This window comes from Fusarium coffeatum, assembly GCF_003316985.1.
Source record: "Fusarium coffeatum strain FIESC_28 chromosome Unknown BRIP53273_contig_286, whole genome shotgun sequence".
NCBI lineage: Eukaryota > Fungi > Ascomycota > Sordariomycetes > Hypocreales > Nectriaceae > Fusarium > Fusarium coffeatum.
In genome coordinates, this window is record NW_022158077.1 from 87,481 (window position 1) to 103,547 (window position 16,067).

The window sequence follows — 16,067 nt, forward strand, 5'->3', positions numbered from 1 at the left end:
TTCGTGTTTGTTCGGTGTCTGTTATCCACAAAGCTGGTTTCACTCAAACTCGTATTTAAGTCCATCTTGTCCAGGCAAACCTGAGACTGTTTCCGGCAATATTTTTGACCGTAACTTCTCGATCATAGAACAGAAGCGAAACCCACACAGCCCAAGAATAGCTCGGATAAATAAGCTGCAAGTGTTTCTTCATCTTGAAGCGTTAAACGAATAATTAATCGACTGTTAGTTGGTCTTATGCAAGTCAGCTTACGGGTGTAATTTACGTGCATTCTTCGGTAAATGTGTAGAATAGACTGATGCTGAACCCAATTTGGTACTAAACCCCTGCGTTTATGCAAGGTCCGCCCAGGGCCACCGCAACTCAAAAGGCACAAGACCCCTGCATCTGGATGACAGGGTCACGGGAGCAATAGATGCATCGTCGTGACAAACACATACTGTCGTCAGGAAAACAAAGTGCCTCACTTACAAAGAGTCATCCTATGTACATATAATTATGGACACTCTGTCTGGACAACGGCTCAAGCGCTTGAGATCGATCATGGAAAACCCCTGTCCAGCCCAACGCACAGGCTGCAGTAGTTTAGGCGTCGAGGCTCTATCCGTTGTCAAGGAGCGAGAGGCGGGGTGATGGAAAAGTCGGGAGGAAGAAGGAAGAGAAACGGGATCCATGGCAGCACAAGAGAGATGAGATGAAATGAGAAGGAATATCGATATGTAGTCGTCCGTGACTCAAACCGGGGACAAGATCCACTGCAGCAAAGCGTTGAGCTTGACAAAGCCGCACAAACAGGGCAGAGACAGGTCAGGTGGTGCGATTGCTCACAGTCTTGAGTGAGACTTGCGGGTTGGGCCGTCAAAATTGCAGCTCTTTGGGTCAGTTCCCATGGTGTTGTTGACGGATGCCGAGGGCCCATTGAATTACGAGCAGCATATGTAAACAAAGCAGGTCCCATCTCCCATACCCTGTTAAAGTAGCACTTACAATTCATGTTCATGATCAAATTCATGCTCCGAAATATTGTACGCGCACTCACTCAATTGCAGGACTCTTCGCTTGACGATATCTCCCCACGTCTCGTCTACGGAGCCAGGGTTGTCTTCTATTCTAGAATACCTAGACTGACAGCACTCGACGTCAACGAACATTCCAATCGCCCAAACACCTGTTCAAGCATATTCGCTCATTACCATCTCTTATCATCAACTCTTCTTTCTCATCATTTTCTTCCTTATTAAACCTTACAAAACGATATCTTGAACAGTCTCACTTCCCCACGGTGTTTGATTCACTTTTCTCATCTCAACGGCTCCTTATCAACGTTCGGTACACCAATCCGCCCCATCCGCTTAACGTCGTCTCGTCCCTTACTGGGATCTATCAATTTCCTGGACGCCCCCGGCAAGCCTCACATCGTCCCTGGCTGGCTTCCTATTTCGAGAAGTTCCTGCGCCTTGCCGAGCCCCAAACACCAATACCAATGGTGCTCCTATTCTCCTGACAACCGCCCCTCCCCAGTCCAGTCCAGTCCAGTCTGGTTCAAGGTCCGCCCAGCCCGTCTGCAATCAACGTCTTCCCAAGTTAGGGGATCTAGGGTCGTGCTACTGGACGCCTCCAGGGCTCTATTTTGGACACCAGCCACTGAGCACTGGCGAACGGTCCACCAAAACAATCCACCCCGGGCTGGCGCCATACCCCATGCGAAACTTGATACACCACTAGGCCTCGCACAATCCACTCCGACTCGCCTCTCTCCTTATTCTGATGCCCGGTTTTCTCTTTCGACTCTGCTTTGTCCATCGTTGCTCGTTTGCTCTTTTCGATGATCACCGCCGCCTGACACAGACACAGGCTGCTTTTGCTGTTTCTGTTGTTGTTACTGCTGCCAGATTGCGGCGTCGCAGACCCCAAAGAGCAAGAGCTCAAGCCATTCATTTGCATAAACGCCGACGAGTCCTCGGCCTCCACTCCCTATTATACAATTCCAGTTCCAATATCCATACAGATACCTTGACCTTGAATCTCAATCTCAACCCCTACGAGTTGATGGACATGGCCCTGCAACAACAAGCTATACGTCGACGCTACTCTGTTGCCGACCGTCTGCCAGCAGACTTGGTTATACCCACCACCTCCAATTCGATTTTTGAGACAGCCCCTGATTCGACCATTTCTTCTACTACAACCACCGCCGTCGCTGCCTCTGTCGACCCTAGATACGTTCCTGCTCGTACGCATAACCGTCACGGCAGCATGAGTTCAGTCGCGGGAATCCCCCCTCCGCCTCAAAGGGACGAAACTATCTCCTACAGACGTGGTCACACTCGTGCGAAATCTAGTGTATCCAGCATGAACCGCCAGGTCAACCGACTCTCCCTGACGCTCCCAATTGCGCCCCCTACGAGCGATCCCTCCCGACCAACACCAACCTCTGCCATGTCATCGGTTCCCCCAACGCCAATTGACTCTACCGTTGCCTCTCCTGCTGACGCAAACGGTTTCATCATCGCCATTGCTGCTCAGGAAAGACGTGTGCTCGAGTTGAGGGAAGAATTGTCTCGTGCTGAGGCAGAGTTGACCTCACTAAAGAAGAGGTGGACTTCACAGGAGAAAAAGGGTGATTCTAATCCCATTGAGGCATACCGCAGCCCAGTTCTACCTTCAGACGACGATGGCTCATCGGTGAGGCGAAGCGCCGAGTCAGACCGCCGGAAACTATTGCAACAGACGGGTGCAACCACTCCCAATCGAAGAAGGGTCCTTCGCGGTGGACACACAAGAACCCTATCTCTGCTATCGCCGGCGAAGCCAGACGCAGGGTTCTCCCTCTACCAGGATCGTGATCACGAGCATGAACAGGTCAAATTACCTTCGATAGAGCGCAGGACCGCTCAACTAACAAACCCCCTTTTAAATAAGCGTGCCTCATGGCAGCCACGCACACAGCAAAATGTTCCAGGCGCTGCTCAAATTGTTGAGGACTTTAAATTGGGCCTCAGAGCTTTTGTCGAGGATATCCGTCAAATTACTGTTGGCGACGAACCTATCAACGGCCAGCCCGTCCGATCCAACAGCGTCAGTGATCGCAGCGAAACCTCCCGAGCCCAGGATACGATCCGACCGAATCGCCCGCTACGACCCAAAGTGAGCACAGTGTTTGAGCCACCCCACAACAACTCTGAGACTTCGAACCTTTCAGAGGCGAAGGTATCAACTTTAGCAACCGCGTCGAAAACGAGACCCGAGATGCCTCCGCGGAGTAAGACCAAGTCGAAGAACAAGTCTTTTTCTTGGCAGCCTCTTGGATTCGACTCGATGGACGACAATGACTGGTCTAATTGGGAGTCCCCAGCTTCGTCGTCTAAGACGTCTCGTTGGAGCGGCTCTACTATTGGCAGTAATGGACTGGACGATATGTCTGCTACTTCGGACGAGGGAGAACCAGAGGAATCGCCCTCGTAAGTGATTGTTGGCACTAAGATTGTTACGCTCTTGAGATAAAAGCTAACTTTGATTCAGCAAGAAGAAGTCGACCGGTTACGAAACTCCTCTGCTCTCCCCAAAACTCGAGGAGCTTCTGCCCAATATTGTCAACCAGTTCTCGCCCAGCAATCTCAAGCGTACGGCGACAAATTTGATGGACGAGTGGGAAAAGTCCCTCACCGACCCCAACTACCCTCACCAGTCACACGCTCAGGAAAACACCGCCTAAACGATCTATTCCCGAGCTTTCCACGACGCATCTAGACTATGTTGAACATACACATTTGAAGCGATTTTTACAAAATTACTTTACATAAATGGCCCGGCGTACACAGTTTCGGTATCACAGACCAGTATTTGACGACGAAGAACAAGGAGAGGAGGAAAAAAAAACGATGCATTTAGCATCTATGGGATTGCTTGTATTAGCTGGCAGTTCTTTATGAGCTGTTGGCATGTTTGAAGGATTGTTTGGACTGCGCTTTGTGAGAGTTAACTGTTTTGTTGCTTTTGCGTGTTTGGGACTGTCTCTTTTTTTTTACTCGCGGCTTGTGTATAGGTTCTTGAGGCATTTGTCTTGAGTATCTGTGTACATTCTGCAATTTGGTTTCCTGGTGTTGGGATTACGATAGTGAGACGATCCTCATGAGTGACGACTACAAAATCGTCGCATTCTAAGTCAATTCAATTTATATTCAATATTTACCACAAATCTCCTGAAACAGTTTTGTCATAATGACTTTGTTTTGGTTCATACTCTGTCACTTTAAACAAGACCGACTCTCAGCTGGAGTATATCCACTTCACTAAAGCCGACCGTTTAGTAGTTTGTTCCAGGATTAGATATCTTCCAGCTAAGATCGAGTGCTTGGCGTGTCTTGCGTCAATCGAAGATCGAAAGACTGGGCTCAAGTTAAATTGATCCGTTGCCAGGGCAGCCGGCGATGGTGGAGTAGAGGAGCAACACTATGAGTTCGGACGTGGAGACTACAGAGCCCGAGACTGCGGAGAGGATTCGAAGTACTTCCGAAGTGATACAATCGTTCACGTTGCACGAGATGATGAAGATCAAACATGAAGTTACACTGAGTTGGAGATGACTTGTCAAGATCAGTAGTTTCAATATCCCGTGATGATGATGTATTGCTGCCCGGAACTTGAGTTAAGATAGCCGAGTTTGACCGGGCTGTTAGTTGTATGCACATACCACTCAGGATCGCAGCAAGTCATAGGAGAAGAGTTTCTAAGCGGTGAATTGAGAAGCCCGATGTTCATGCCCAAAGGCCGAGTTTATTACTGACGGACTTTTATAACTCGGGAGAAAAGAAAGACCGAAAAAGGTCGCATTCTTTTGTCTCTGGTCTTCTGTTGGCAAAGTACGTACCCTCCCGTAAGCGAGTGCGAAATGCGAATAAGCCAAGATGAGTCCGGACTAGGAAATCGTCTTGCAGGTGATAGTTCTGGTGCATGATATGACTATTTCTTTCTGGTGAAGCTGCAGCTGCAAGTTTGCGCGTTCGTTCGTCATTGATGCCGTACTCTGTTGGTACTGTCTTGATCGCTTTCAAAGGACAAGCATATATATCCAATACCAGGCGCCTTGTTCGATACAATCACTCAGACATTCATCAATAGCTTCATTCAATTTCATTCAAAGCCTTCTATCAGAATTCAATCCACAAGTTGTCGACATGAAGAACGCAGAGTTCCAACCCAAGCTGAATCCAGCCCCCAAGCCATTTAAATTCCCCTCAAAAAGCGGCTTAGCTGTAAGCGATGGCCACTCTTTCCATCTCCAAGTCATTGACTAACACCATACAGTTTTTGCTTAAAGATTGCTTCAAGCCTCAAGTGGCTATTGCTATTGGATGCTTCATACAAGTAGTTCTCTGCGCTATTCTTCCTTTCCACTGGGCTGTTGTTCCATCAGCAGCTGTTCTTCTCAACTCTCTCATCACCACTCTTGTTCAAGTGGTACGCATCCCAAAACCAAATGAGTTCAATGAAGGCATTGTACCCGGCCGCGTAACTGCTCAACTACCATCTCCTACTGGTTCGTTTGGTAACGAGCCTGGTGCGAACTCAGTGGTGGTCTTCCATCTCGGATTCCAGATAAACCACCCGCTCGGTCTCGCAGCACCAGGTGTTGACGAGATGAACGTCCACTTCACAGCGATGCAAAAAGAGCTCAACCGCAACCGCACCGACTACGGGTTTCTCACATCCTCGACCTGGCGCGGTGACGAACGCAGTAGCAACAATTCGCTCCTCATCATCTACTACTTCCGCGACGTCGAGGGTCTGCACCGCTTCGCCCACGGTGATTATCATCGTAAAGCGTGGGACTTTATGACTAAGACGAAGCCCAAGCATGTTGGAATCTTTCACGAGACGTATTCTGTTCCTGCACACGAGTATGAGAACATTTATGTCAATTGTCATCCTGTCATGATGGGACGGGCTTCGGTGAAGACGACAGGGGGCGACGAGGAGAAATGGACAAATACCCTCGTTAATGCTGATGTGCCGGCTTTGAAGACGCAGTATGCGAGGATGTCGAGGGATGAGCAAGGGATCCCGAAGGAGTTGTAATGAGAATTGGTTTGGATGTAAGATTCAAGGGAATGAGAAGACAAAGGTTCTGAGTATTGGGATTGCCCGAGTGATTTAAGGAACGGCATGTATGATTATGGATGCATTACAGATGTATTGTCAGATCCCAGTATGGATATGTTATAGTGTTTTATGAAGTTGACCATGCTCTCATGCTATCTTTGTTGGGACAGTCATTACAAATGCTCACGTATTACAAATGTCATAGAAGGCCGAGTAGATCTTAACGGGAATTTCAATAATCATTTGCAGTTTGATAGACGTTACACTTGGTCTCAGGCCAAATACGAATAAAGGTATCCAAAATTCTAAAGCATCCATAACGCCCGAACAAAACAAGATATCGCAAATCTTCCCACGACGCCATAATCCTTCATCTTGAAACCCTGTATATCTAAAAGTCGAGAACGAGGAAAGAAACGCCTCCAATTACACCAGCCACGAAGAGAAAAGTCAAGATACCAGCACCAGCCTTGTCAGCCCCGGTGATATCCTTCAGCTTGGGCTTTCCGTCCTCGTTATTAGAATCAGCGTTACCGCCACCGGGGTTACCCTTGGATGTACCTCCGGTCTTGGCCGTAACAGGTCCCTTTGCATCCCCGACAAGATTGTACATGAAGATCGAGAGCGCGTTCATCTGGGGTCCCACGCCGACGGAGCCGTCGAAGGTGCCCGTTGTCCAGGAGAAGCCGCACGCTGTACCAGAGGGACCCTTGTAGTTTTGTCCAGAACCGGTGCAGACCTTGGCAGCGGCCTGGGCACTTGTCTTGAGGAGCTTCATGATCTTTTCCTTGGTGCCCGGGTACAGTTGCGTGGTGGCAGCCAACCATCGGGCGAGGTAACCCTTGAAACTCTCCTGATCCTGACTGCACTGCTTATGGGGCTCGCAAAACTGCTCGTAAAGGATCTCGTCCTTGACAAACTTGTTGAAAACATCCTGAAGGAGACCGTCGGTGCGCTTCTTCCACTTGTCGTCGGATGTGAGGTTGTAAAGGGTGGCAGCGCCGTGGAGGAAGATACCAGTGTTGTAAGACCATTGTGTTTTGTCGATATCGTCACAAACCGCGTCCTTGTGCTTGCCGATATGGACACCGTCGAGGACCTCAAACTTGTCGGTGACAACTCCGGCCTTGGTGTGCCAGTCCCAAACCTTCTCAGCCCAATCGGCGTAAGTCTGATTACCAGTGTACAGCGCCAGACGAGAGGCGACGTTGAAAAAGCAACCGTTAGAGATGGCGTTCTTGTAATCGTAACCGGTGTTCCACTTGAAGATCTGCCAGCGCATTCCACCACCACACCACTCATCGTCCCAGCGACTGACATACTCGTTGAATACACCCTGGACCTGAGCAAGCCATCCGGGGGTGTCTTCGGGGGGATCCGGGAATGCATGCTCAGCTGCTGACATGGCGGCCATGGCCCAGAAGCCCTGGTCGTCGTTTCCTTCGGTCATGGTTTGGTTGTCGGGCATGTAATCGCCATCTGGGCCTGCTTGATGAATCAGGGCTTGTTTTGTGATCTTGTTGTATGTGTCGTCTCCTGTCAACCACCAGTAGTCAACTAGAGTACCGAACATGGCTCCGGCCTCCCACCCTTTTAAGAGTCAGTATAAATATCGTTATGCTGTGATGAGGGGATAATTACAGTAGTAAGGATCTGGCAAGTTTCCTGGTGTGTCGCCTGGATTCATTCCTGTGTACCAACCTGTCAGGCCCTTTGCTGCCTTGCTGGCTGCGCTCTTGATTGATTCTGGTAATTGTTAGTAAATGGCCCTTCCTTTTCATCATAAACAATAACAACTTACTGCTGTCATCCATTGTTACCTCGTAGGCGTTTGCTGCTATGGTCCAGCCAAGGACGGCAGTAGTCGTCTGCAGTAGCGATCGCATCTTGGCAATCAATCAAAATGCTCGAATACCAAGACAATGACAAGACGGGATGGAAGAATAGACGAATTAGACCCTGTTCGACGCCAAGACCAGATCGAAAAGTTTCCGCTTAGACGCGCTGCCAAGATAATAGTTGAAGATATTGGATGGTAGAGCCAGCACGTATGGATATTAACAAAAGAGGGACGAAACGAAATACAATAGTAGAGAAGGAATAGAGAATAGAGAAGAAATGGGTATATGGAAGATGAAAAAGGATCCTCTTTCTTTCTAAAACTGGGCACGGGGAGAACTTTGATGGTCCATGGACTACTGTACCCCGTTTTTGCCCTGTCCATCTGTGGGCATTGACACTGACAATGACATTGACATCGACATGGTCAAGGCCGGGCATGGTCATGGACATCCATTGATAGACGTCCATTGATAGTCTGATGTTCGACGATGCGTCAGCGAGACTCCACCGAGAAACGAGGTGAAAGGGTCCTTTGGAAATGAAATTGCCCACGAGAGAAATCCATCACTGAGAAAGATTGTAAGCCAATTGGCTGGCGATACCTCGTTGGGGCTGAGTCTGTATGGGAGGAGGGATGGTGGATCGTCAGGGGTTCTTTTTGTTCTAGCATTCGGTCTTTAGTGACGAACTACGAGTCCGAGAGGATTGTCTTGAACTGTCTACCGACCTACAGAGTGGTCTATTGCAGGTCATCTAGGTAGAGACGCGCAAGGCACAATGCGCAATGCACAGTCTAGACAGTATCTGATTATGATCGTCTCACCTCTGACAGTGCAGTTGTAGCAGTTCCTGAATAAATGCGGCTCCGCGAGTAGCATGATCCAATAAACATCACGATCCCCTTTTTCTGCATTACCTGAAGAGCGGGTTAAAAACTATGGAGAATTTCATTAATTCCACCGAGAATCGAGAATCATTTATCAAGGACAACCATCCATACATTTGTCTGATACTCTGTACTCTGTAGCAGAAGAGTAAGAAAAAGACACTAGGTAGTTGAATAAGCGAACAGCCAAGCCGGAAGCCGGAATGGCAGTTTAATTTCTTCCAACGTTGATGTGATGTCTAGCGAAGAAAATCTGCTTGGCTTCTGTCATGATTTTATTCCCGAACTTCTAGTCTAGCGTTCAGGTACTAGACTAGACTAGCTAATAGCACTGTATCCGTATCAGTGGAGTCCAAGGTACTCTCTATCCCCTGTCGAATTGCCCCTGCTTGAGCATTTTATGTCTAACCAGGCGCGCATATCCGTGGCCGCGTAGACATAATGAGATGAGTTCTTTTATCCATAACAAGCTTTGTTTTCATGCTTAAAACCGCCGTTTCAGAATGAAGCTAAGAAAATGCCGTATCTATCACTTAGAGGTGGTGATCGCGATTCAAATGATCAAGCAAGGTGTTCTATAAAAAACTTGTGATCAGCAAGACACGACAAGCTGCCCATACGCGCATTAGAATTGAGTCAATTGACACACTACGACTGAATCTCGTATCTGATTTGTTTCTGGTATTTGCTTTTGCCACCTTTGTAGTAAATACCCGGTGGCTTAAACACAAGCTTCAATACAAGCAAAACAGACCATCACAACGTCAGTCACTAGCACCAAAATAGTCATCCGGTGTTGATTCTTAAAGTAGCAACCCGATATTCGAATGTTTCAAACATCGATATGTCTCCTTGACATACCATTGGATGGACCGGAACTTGGCTTCAAGAAACAGGTGATCGACATGCATTTACACAAGGTACATACATGCAGTACTGTAGACTTGAGCCTGCGTTAGTTGGATGCACTCAATCCTCATGCAGCAATAAGACGGATTCTCTTCCTGAGTTTCATTAACTTAAGGTACAACTCAGTTCATATTCCATAATAGGATTCGCTTGCATCTCAACAACTCCATCAACTCCATCGACAACTGTCATTCCACTTTGCCCACTTTCTCCAAGTCTGATGACAATCAAACTCATCAACCACATGCCATTACAGTGGGCAAGTAAACCAGTTCATAACCCAAATAGTCAATGGCCATGGATGATTCCTCCCCGTGACATGTCCCGTACCCCGGCTTCAACTCCTCACAGTTCCTAAACCCCGCCTGCAAACCCCGCGATTCCCCCACTCGGAGCTTCATCCATCACCCATCAACAGCCAAACGGAATCTCTCCCTCGCCTGATTTGATTTAACTTGATTGCCAATTGATGACAGTTGATCTTGGCAGACCTTATTTAAGAGGACTCAATCACGCAGAGAAACAGACTTTGATTAAATAGCTTAACATCTAATTCATCTCTTCTATAATTCTGGTTGACTATCCATCTCCATCTCCGTCGTCATCATGTCAGCCAAACACTTTGTTAATGATCCTACCCACCTTGTCTCCTCAGCTCTCCACAGTCTTACTCTTACCAACCCATCTGTTGCTCTAGATCCAGATTTCAAAGTCATCTACCGTCGTCCTGATTCCAATGCCAAACCTCAAGTATCTATCATCTCAGGTGGTGGCTCCGGCCATGAGCCTTCCTTCGCCGGTATGGTTGGCCAAGGTATGCTCTCAGCTGCTGTAGCTGGTACCATCTTTGCCTCCCCCTCCGCAGAGCAAATACGCACGGCTATCACTTCCCGCGTCGACACTTCAAAAGGTGTGTTGGTCACAGTCATGAACTACACCGGTGATGTCCTCAACTTTGGCATGGCCGTTGAAAAGGGCAAGGCCGCGGGTCTCGACGTTGAGATGGTCGTTGTAGGCGATGATGTTGGAGTTGGTCGCGCAAAGGCTGGCAAGGTTGGGCGCCGTGGAATCGCAGGTACTGTTCTTGTCCACAAGATTTCTGGCGCCCTCGCTGCTCTAGGGAAGCCTCTACAACAGGTAGCCAAGATTGCCCAGCTGACTGCAGATAACCTGGTCAGTGTGGGAGCTAGTCTTGAGCATGTCCATGTCCCAGGACGAAAGGTTGACTCCGAAGGAAGCCTTGCAGCAGATGAGGTAGAACTGGGAATGGGTATCCATAACGAGCCTGGTTCAGGACGCGAAAAGGTCGAATTGCCTGATCTTGTCAGTAAAATGCTTCAGCAATTGCTTGACACCAGTGACAAAGACCGAGCTTTCGTCAACGTCAACTCTAAAGAGGTCGTCCTCATGATCAACAACCTGGGAGGAGTCAGTGTTCTCGAGATGGGTGGCATCACCGCAGAAGTCGCAAGTCAACTCGAGTCCAAGTACAATATTCGACCTGTGAGAACACTCAGCGGCACATACATGACCAGTCTCAACGGTCTTGGCTTCAGTATTTCTCTGCTCAACGTGGTATCACCCGATTTCAATGCCCCGAGCATGATTGAGCTGCTTGATGCTCCCAGTGAGGTCGTTGGCTGGTCTGCGCCTATCAAAACAAGCACTTGGGAGGCTAAGAACACCAACACAAGGACGGGTCGCGTGGGTGCAGCCGAGGATGCCAAGCCGAGTGACCTGAAGATGGATGCAGGTACTTCGCAAGCGTTGTTGAAGAATGCTCTGCAGAAGGTTATCGATGCTGAGCCTGAGGTCACACGTTACGACACTGTTGTTGGAGATGGTGACTGTGGAATTGGCTTGAAGAGAGGAGCTGAAGGTAAGTCTCACAAACCAGGTTCGATACCCACATGCTGACATGAAGCAGCAATCCTCAAGCATATCGAAGAGCGTCCTCTGTCTGGCGATGTTGTCGTGGACCTGGCTTCCATTGTGGCAATCGTAGAAACCGCCATGGATGGTACCTCAGGTGCTTTATATGCCATCTTCCTCAATGCTCTGGTCAACGCTCTTCGTGAGCTCGCTCCAGGCAACGCCTCTCCTGAAGTCTGGGCCAAAGCTCTCAAGAAGAGTAGCGACGCCCTTGCAAGGTACACACCCGCGCGGCCGGGCGACCGCACTTTGGTGGACGCTCTTCATCCCTTCGTGGAGTCATTAAACCAGACCGGAGATGTCAAGAAGGCAGCCGAGGCAGCACTAGAAGGGGCAAACAAGACCAAGGGCATGCAGGCCAGTCTGGGCCGAACAGTCTATATTGGAGGCAGTGGATATCAAGAGGTTCCTGACCCCGGTGCTTGGGGACTGGCCAGCTTCTTCCTTGGCCTGAGCGGCTAGCCTGATAGTCGTTCTAACTCGCATTTGGAATATCACGAGAAATATGAATGAAAGCCGAACAATTTCAGCATGTTAATAGTGTTCGATTAGCCATAATCACATCGTAATAAAGAACGTTTGTATGCGAAAATCATCATGTTTTCAACGCCTATGGAGTCCCAGTGAGCCTTGCCTGTAAGACATACAAAACATCCCATTCTCAAAATCGAGTCCTCACCCCCTCCAATATCATGCGGTAAATGAATATTAGCTTAGAAGAACCAGGATAACGCTGTCGCCTCGCAAAAACCTATTATGCAGTTAGCAATCGGTGCCCAAAAATAGTGTCACCGCCATTCGACACAGGGGGCTAATCGGTGACGGGTATGGGGTAGACGTACATCTTGCTGATGAACCGATCCTTGTTGACTGGTCTGCCCTTCTTGCCGCCCGCTAGCCGGGGAGTCTCTGTCCACATCTCCTTGACGTTCTCGAGGACCATGTTGCAGTGGCGGTCGAAGGCCTTGACGCGCGCGAGGAGTTTGCGGTTGTTGCGGATGGAGATGAGGACCTGAACGTGTGATCGCACGGCAGTCTGGAGGATGGATAGAGGACCGGCGGAAAACTCGTACTCTTCGAGTTGAGCGATCTCGTACTCGCTGGACACCATGTTAGCAATTGTTAACTCGTCGCGGGGCTGGAAGGCCAGCAATTATCGGGGAACACATACGTGAGCTCGTTTCGCGGCTTGCCAAGAAGCTCCCTGAATAATATGTTAGCCTTGCTTAAATGAAAAAGTTCGGGTGTGCTGAGGCGTACTGAATCTTAGGGTCCGACGACATCTTGATGGTATTGTTTGGTGGTGATGAGATGTTGTATTGCGGCACGCAAGGCTGAAGCTCAGAGAGCTCGAAAAGTTGACGATTGGGGCAGGACGTTTTTGATTGGACATGGGAGTGGGTCTCAAATTCACGAGCTGTGACTGGTCAGGTGACGCAGTTCCTGACTTAGCAAATAGAACCATCCCACTACCGTATCAAAGTGTGGCTGCTATCAATTTTTGGCTCTGCGGGCGGTTTGGAGCGGAGGTTTGAAAAAGCATTGCCGCGGACCTCGGACAAGACTCCAAGGCCATCATATACCCCCTCATTCCTCTCGTCGATGCGCATGTCGATCGCATGGGCGTATCGTCAATTCTTCCCTTAATATAATGTCGTTCCGAACTTTTGCAGCCCGAGCTGGTGCTGCAGCTAACGTCGCATCTCAAAGCTCTCTAAGAAGCTTCAATATGGTTCAGCAAGCAAAGACTTTGAGCCTCTCGCCTAGTGCTCGACATGTAAGGATAGCTAGACTGGCTGTTGATAATACAAATCCCTAATTGGAATATTTAGGTTTCATCCGCGGCGAAGAATGTCCAGCCTCAGGAACACGATGAACCTCACGATGTCGTCTTCGAGAGCAAGTATGGCCTGCGAACCATCATGCTCAATCGGCCACGAAAGCTCAACTCTCTTAACGCTTCAATGGTTCGAAAAATCGTGCCTAGATTGATTGAATGGGAAAGGTCCGATCTCGCCAATGTTGTTGTCTTGAAGGGTGCGGGCGAAAAGGCCCTTTGCGCTGGAGGTGATGTTGCCGCACTTGCAAGACTCAACCAAGAGGACAAGGAAAATGGGTGGAAGGACTCGGCCAAATATTTTGAACTCGAATACCAACTCGACCATTACATTGCGACATACAAGAAACCATATATCGCTTTTATGGATGGCGTCACTATGGGTGGTGGTGTTGGCCTGAGTGCTCATGCTCCTTTCAGGATCGCGACCGAGAACACTCTATTTGCTATGCCTGAGACTACGATTGGCTTCTTTCCCGATGTCGGCGCCTCTTTCTTCCTCCCTCGAATGAACGGATCTGTCGGAACCTACCTGGCACTTACCAGCGAGCGACTTCGCGGTCCCAACGTCTTTTACTCTGGTATTGCCACCCACTACCTGCACTCAACCAGCTTGCCTGATCTCGAGGCACGTCTGGCTGAACTGCGGTTCCAAGACAGCGATGCTCTGCCTCAACGCCTGGCCCTCATCAACCAGACTCTCGAGGAATTCTGCACAGGCCTCCCCTATGACCAGCCCATGACCCTAAGCGGCGAGATCCGTCAGGCGATTGACCGATGCTTCAACAGGCACACCATTAGTGACATCATTGCTGCCTTGCAAGCTGAGCGGGGTCCTACTGAGGAATGGGCACAGAAGCAGCTCAAGACTCTACACAGGCGATCACCCACAGCTGTGCACGTCGCTCTGCGCCAGATGCGTGTTGGTGGCGAGTGGGATATCGCCGAGACTTTTAAGAGGGAGCACCAGATTGCTACCAAGTTCATGCAGCATCCTGATTTTACGGAGGGTGTGTCAGCTCTGCTTATCCGAAAGGATGAACCAACTTGGAACCCCGAATCTCTTGAAGCCGTTGGCGGTACCAACGTTGCCAAACCCTTCTTCGATTACAACAACGAAGAAGAACTGTCCCTCTTCGTCGACCGTACATTTAAGGAGTACCCTCATCAGGAGCTTGGTGTGCCTACTGAGAAGGAGATCGAGAAGGTTCTCTCTAAGGGTACCTACACCCAGGAAGAGCTGGCTAATAAGATTGTTGCTTCCCGCAACGGTCGTCAAGGCATTTCCGAAGTCGTCGCAGAGATCATCTCTCGCAAGACTGCGGTGAACGATAAAGGCAAGGCTTTGTGGCTGAGGGAAGAGTCTGCACCTGGAAGCAGACTATAAATCTACAAATGCTAGCATTTTTGGATAATTTGTAAAATTAGAAGTCACTACGAAACGTTCAATACGTAGTGCGTGTGTTGATAGATAAAAATGCGATGATATCAAGACGACGTTGACAATGTGAATGATAATTGTTGATGGCGGTAAAACTCCTGGATAAGGTTGATTAACTATCATGAGTGTGGTTTTAGAATGGCTACGGCGTAACGAATGAGATAACGCGGGTGGGGTTGAGATACAAACAACAAGATTCAAGATGATGAGATATTAAGCGACCGCTGAAAAGCTTCAATTATTTTTTACCAAGGCATAAACCTACTACCACCAGATAAGGAGGGGCAGATGGTACCTAGTCTATGATGGAGGGTGGGTGGGGGAAACACCAACTTGAGTTATACAGACGGAGTTACCAGCGGATAGATACAGGCAGGACAATGAAGGTGGCGTCAACTTCAAAAAGAAAGTTAAAGAGAGACGGAAAACACGAGAAGAGTCATCATCTTGATATAGACAGACTAGCTCATGTAGGAGATGTTCGGTCAGTTCAAAGATGACCTCGGGCTATAGTCGAGAATATAAAAGGGACGAAGGCCCGCCCTATGAACAGGTTCAAAAGAAAGACAAGACATCTTCGCCCCCCTTCTCTTTCTCTTTCTCATTCTTGACCGATTTTCCCGTCATCAAAGCCAGGTCGACAACTATCAAGTTGGCCAAAGCGAAAGGGCCTGAGAAAACACTCCGGTTTAACAAACTAGAAAGATACGTACCGTTTCAGAAGTGCGGCATCCCTGGGCTGGGATCAAACAAGAAGAAAGATCGGATTGTCATCACGTGACAGCTCAGCTCAGCTTCAGCCAGAGACATCCGGCTTTAGAAGAAACACGGGACGGGTCCGCACCGGAATAGGTGGGTCTATCTGCCGATACCCCCGCCATCGACCGGCCGCGTAAAGGTCTGGAAGGTGAGAAAGTGGGCTGCGCTAACTCACGTCACAACCAAAAAAAGCCAATTGAGCTGCAGCCACTAAACCCGAAAGAGCCCGCAGGGGTCGTTAACGCATCAACCACTGAAGTGACACGGCGACCCTCCATCTTCCAGGTACTGGCAGTGCTACGAAGATCCAACACGACCTCCATTATACGGCCTGCATCACAACACGACTGCAAGAAAT

At 49.0% G+C, this 16,067-nt stretch overlaps 6 protein-coding genes across 6 annotated transcripts; 4 read left to right on the top strand and 2 right to left on the bottom strand.

Annotated features, from left to right (window-relative positions):
- Positions 1-2,056: 2,056 nt before the first annotated feature.
- FIESC28_10155 (uncharacterized protein) lies at positions 2,057-3,716 on the top strand (the record flags this gene model as incomplete). Its single annotated transcript, XM_031164290.1, has 2 exons — positions 2,057-3,462; positions 3,524-3,716. 2 exons carry the CDS (start codon positions 2,057-2,059, stop codon positions 3,714-3,716), a joined length of 1,599 nt encoding a protein of 532 aa, XP_031011667.1.
- Positions 3,717-5,178: 1,462 nt separating this feature from the next.
- Positions 5,179-6,079, top strand: FIESC28_10156 (uncharacterized protein; the record flags this gene model as incomplete). The annotated part of the gene is made up of 2 exons (XM_031164291.1): positions 5,179-5,256; positions 5,309-6,079. 2 exons carry the CDS (start codon positions 5,179-5,181, stop codon positions 6,077-6,079), a joined length of 849 nt encoding a protein of 282 aa, XP_031011668.1.
- A 415-nt stretch (positions 6,080-6,494) lies between these two features.
- On the bottom strand, positions 6,495-7,917 carry FIESC28_10157 (uncharacterized protein; the record flags this gene model as incomplete). Its single annotated transcript, XM_031164292.1, has 3 exons — positions 6,495-7,693; positions 7,745-7,849; positions 7,905-7,917. 3 exons carry the CDS (start codon positions 7,915-7,917, stop codon positions 6,495-6,497), a joined length of 1,317 nt encoding a protein of 438 aa, XP_031011669.1.
- Positions 7,918-10,346: 2,429 nt separating this feature from the next.
- On the top strand, positions 10,347-12,134 carry FIESC28_10158 (uncharacterized protein; the record flags this gene model as incomplete). The annotated part of the gene is made up of 2 exons (XM_031164293.1): positions 10,347-11,619; positions 11,668-12,134. The coding sequence occupies 2 exons, from the start codon at positions 10,347-10,349 to the stop codon at positions 12,132-12,134; spliced, it is 1,740 nt and encodes a 579-aa protein (XP_031011670.1).
- Positions 12,135-12,483: 349 nt separating this feature from the next.
- On the bottom strand, positions 12,484-12,955 carry FIESC28_10159 (uncharacterized protein; the record flags this gene model as incomplete). The annotated part of the gene is made up of 3 exons (XM_031164294.1): positions 12,484-12,772; positions 12,844-12,876; positions 12,933-12,955. 3 exons carry the CDS (start codon positions 12,953-12,955, stop codon positions 12,484-12,486), a joined length of 345 nt encoding a protein of 114 aa, XP_031011671.1.
- Positions 12,956-13,323: 368 nt separating this feature from the next.
- On the top strand, positions 13,324-14,896 carry FIESC28_10160 (uncharacterized protein; the record flags this gene model as incomplete). Its single annotated transcript, XM_031164295.1, has 2 exons — positions 13,324-13,449; positions 13,505-14,896. 2 exons carry the CDS (start codon positions 13,324-13,326, stop codon positions 14,894-14,896), a joined length of 1,518 nt encoding a protein of 505 aa, XP_031011672.1.
- Positions 14,897-16,067: the final 1,171 nt, after the last annotated feature.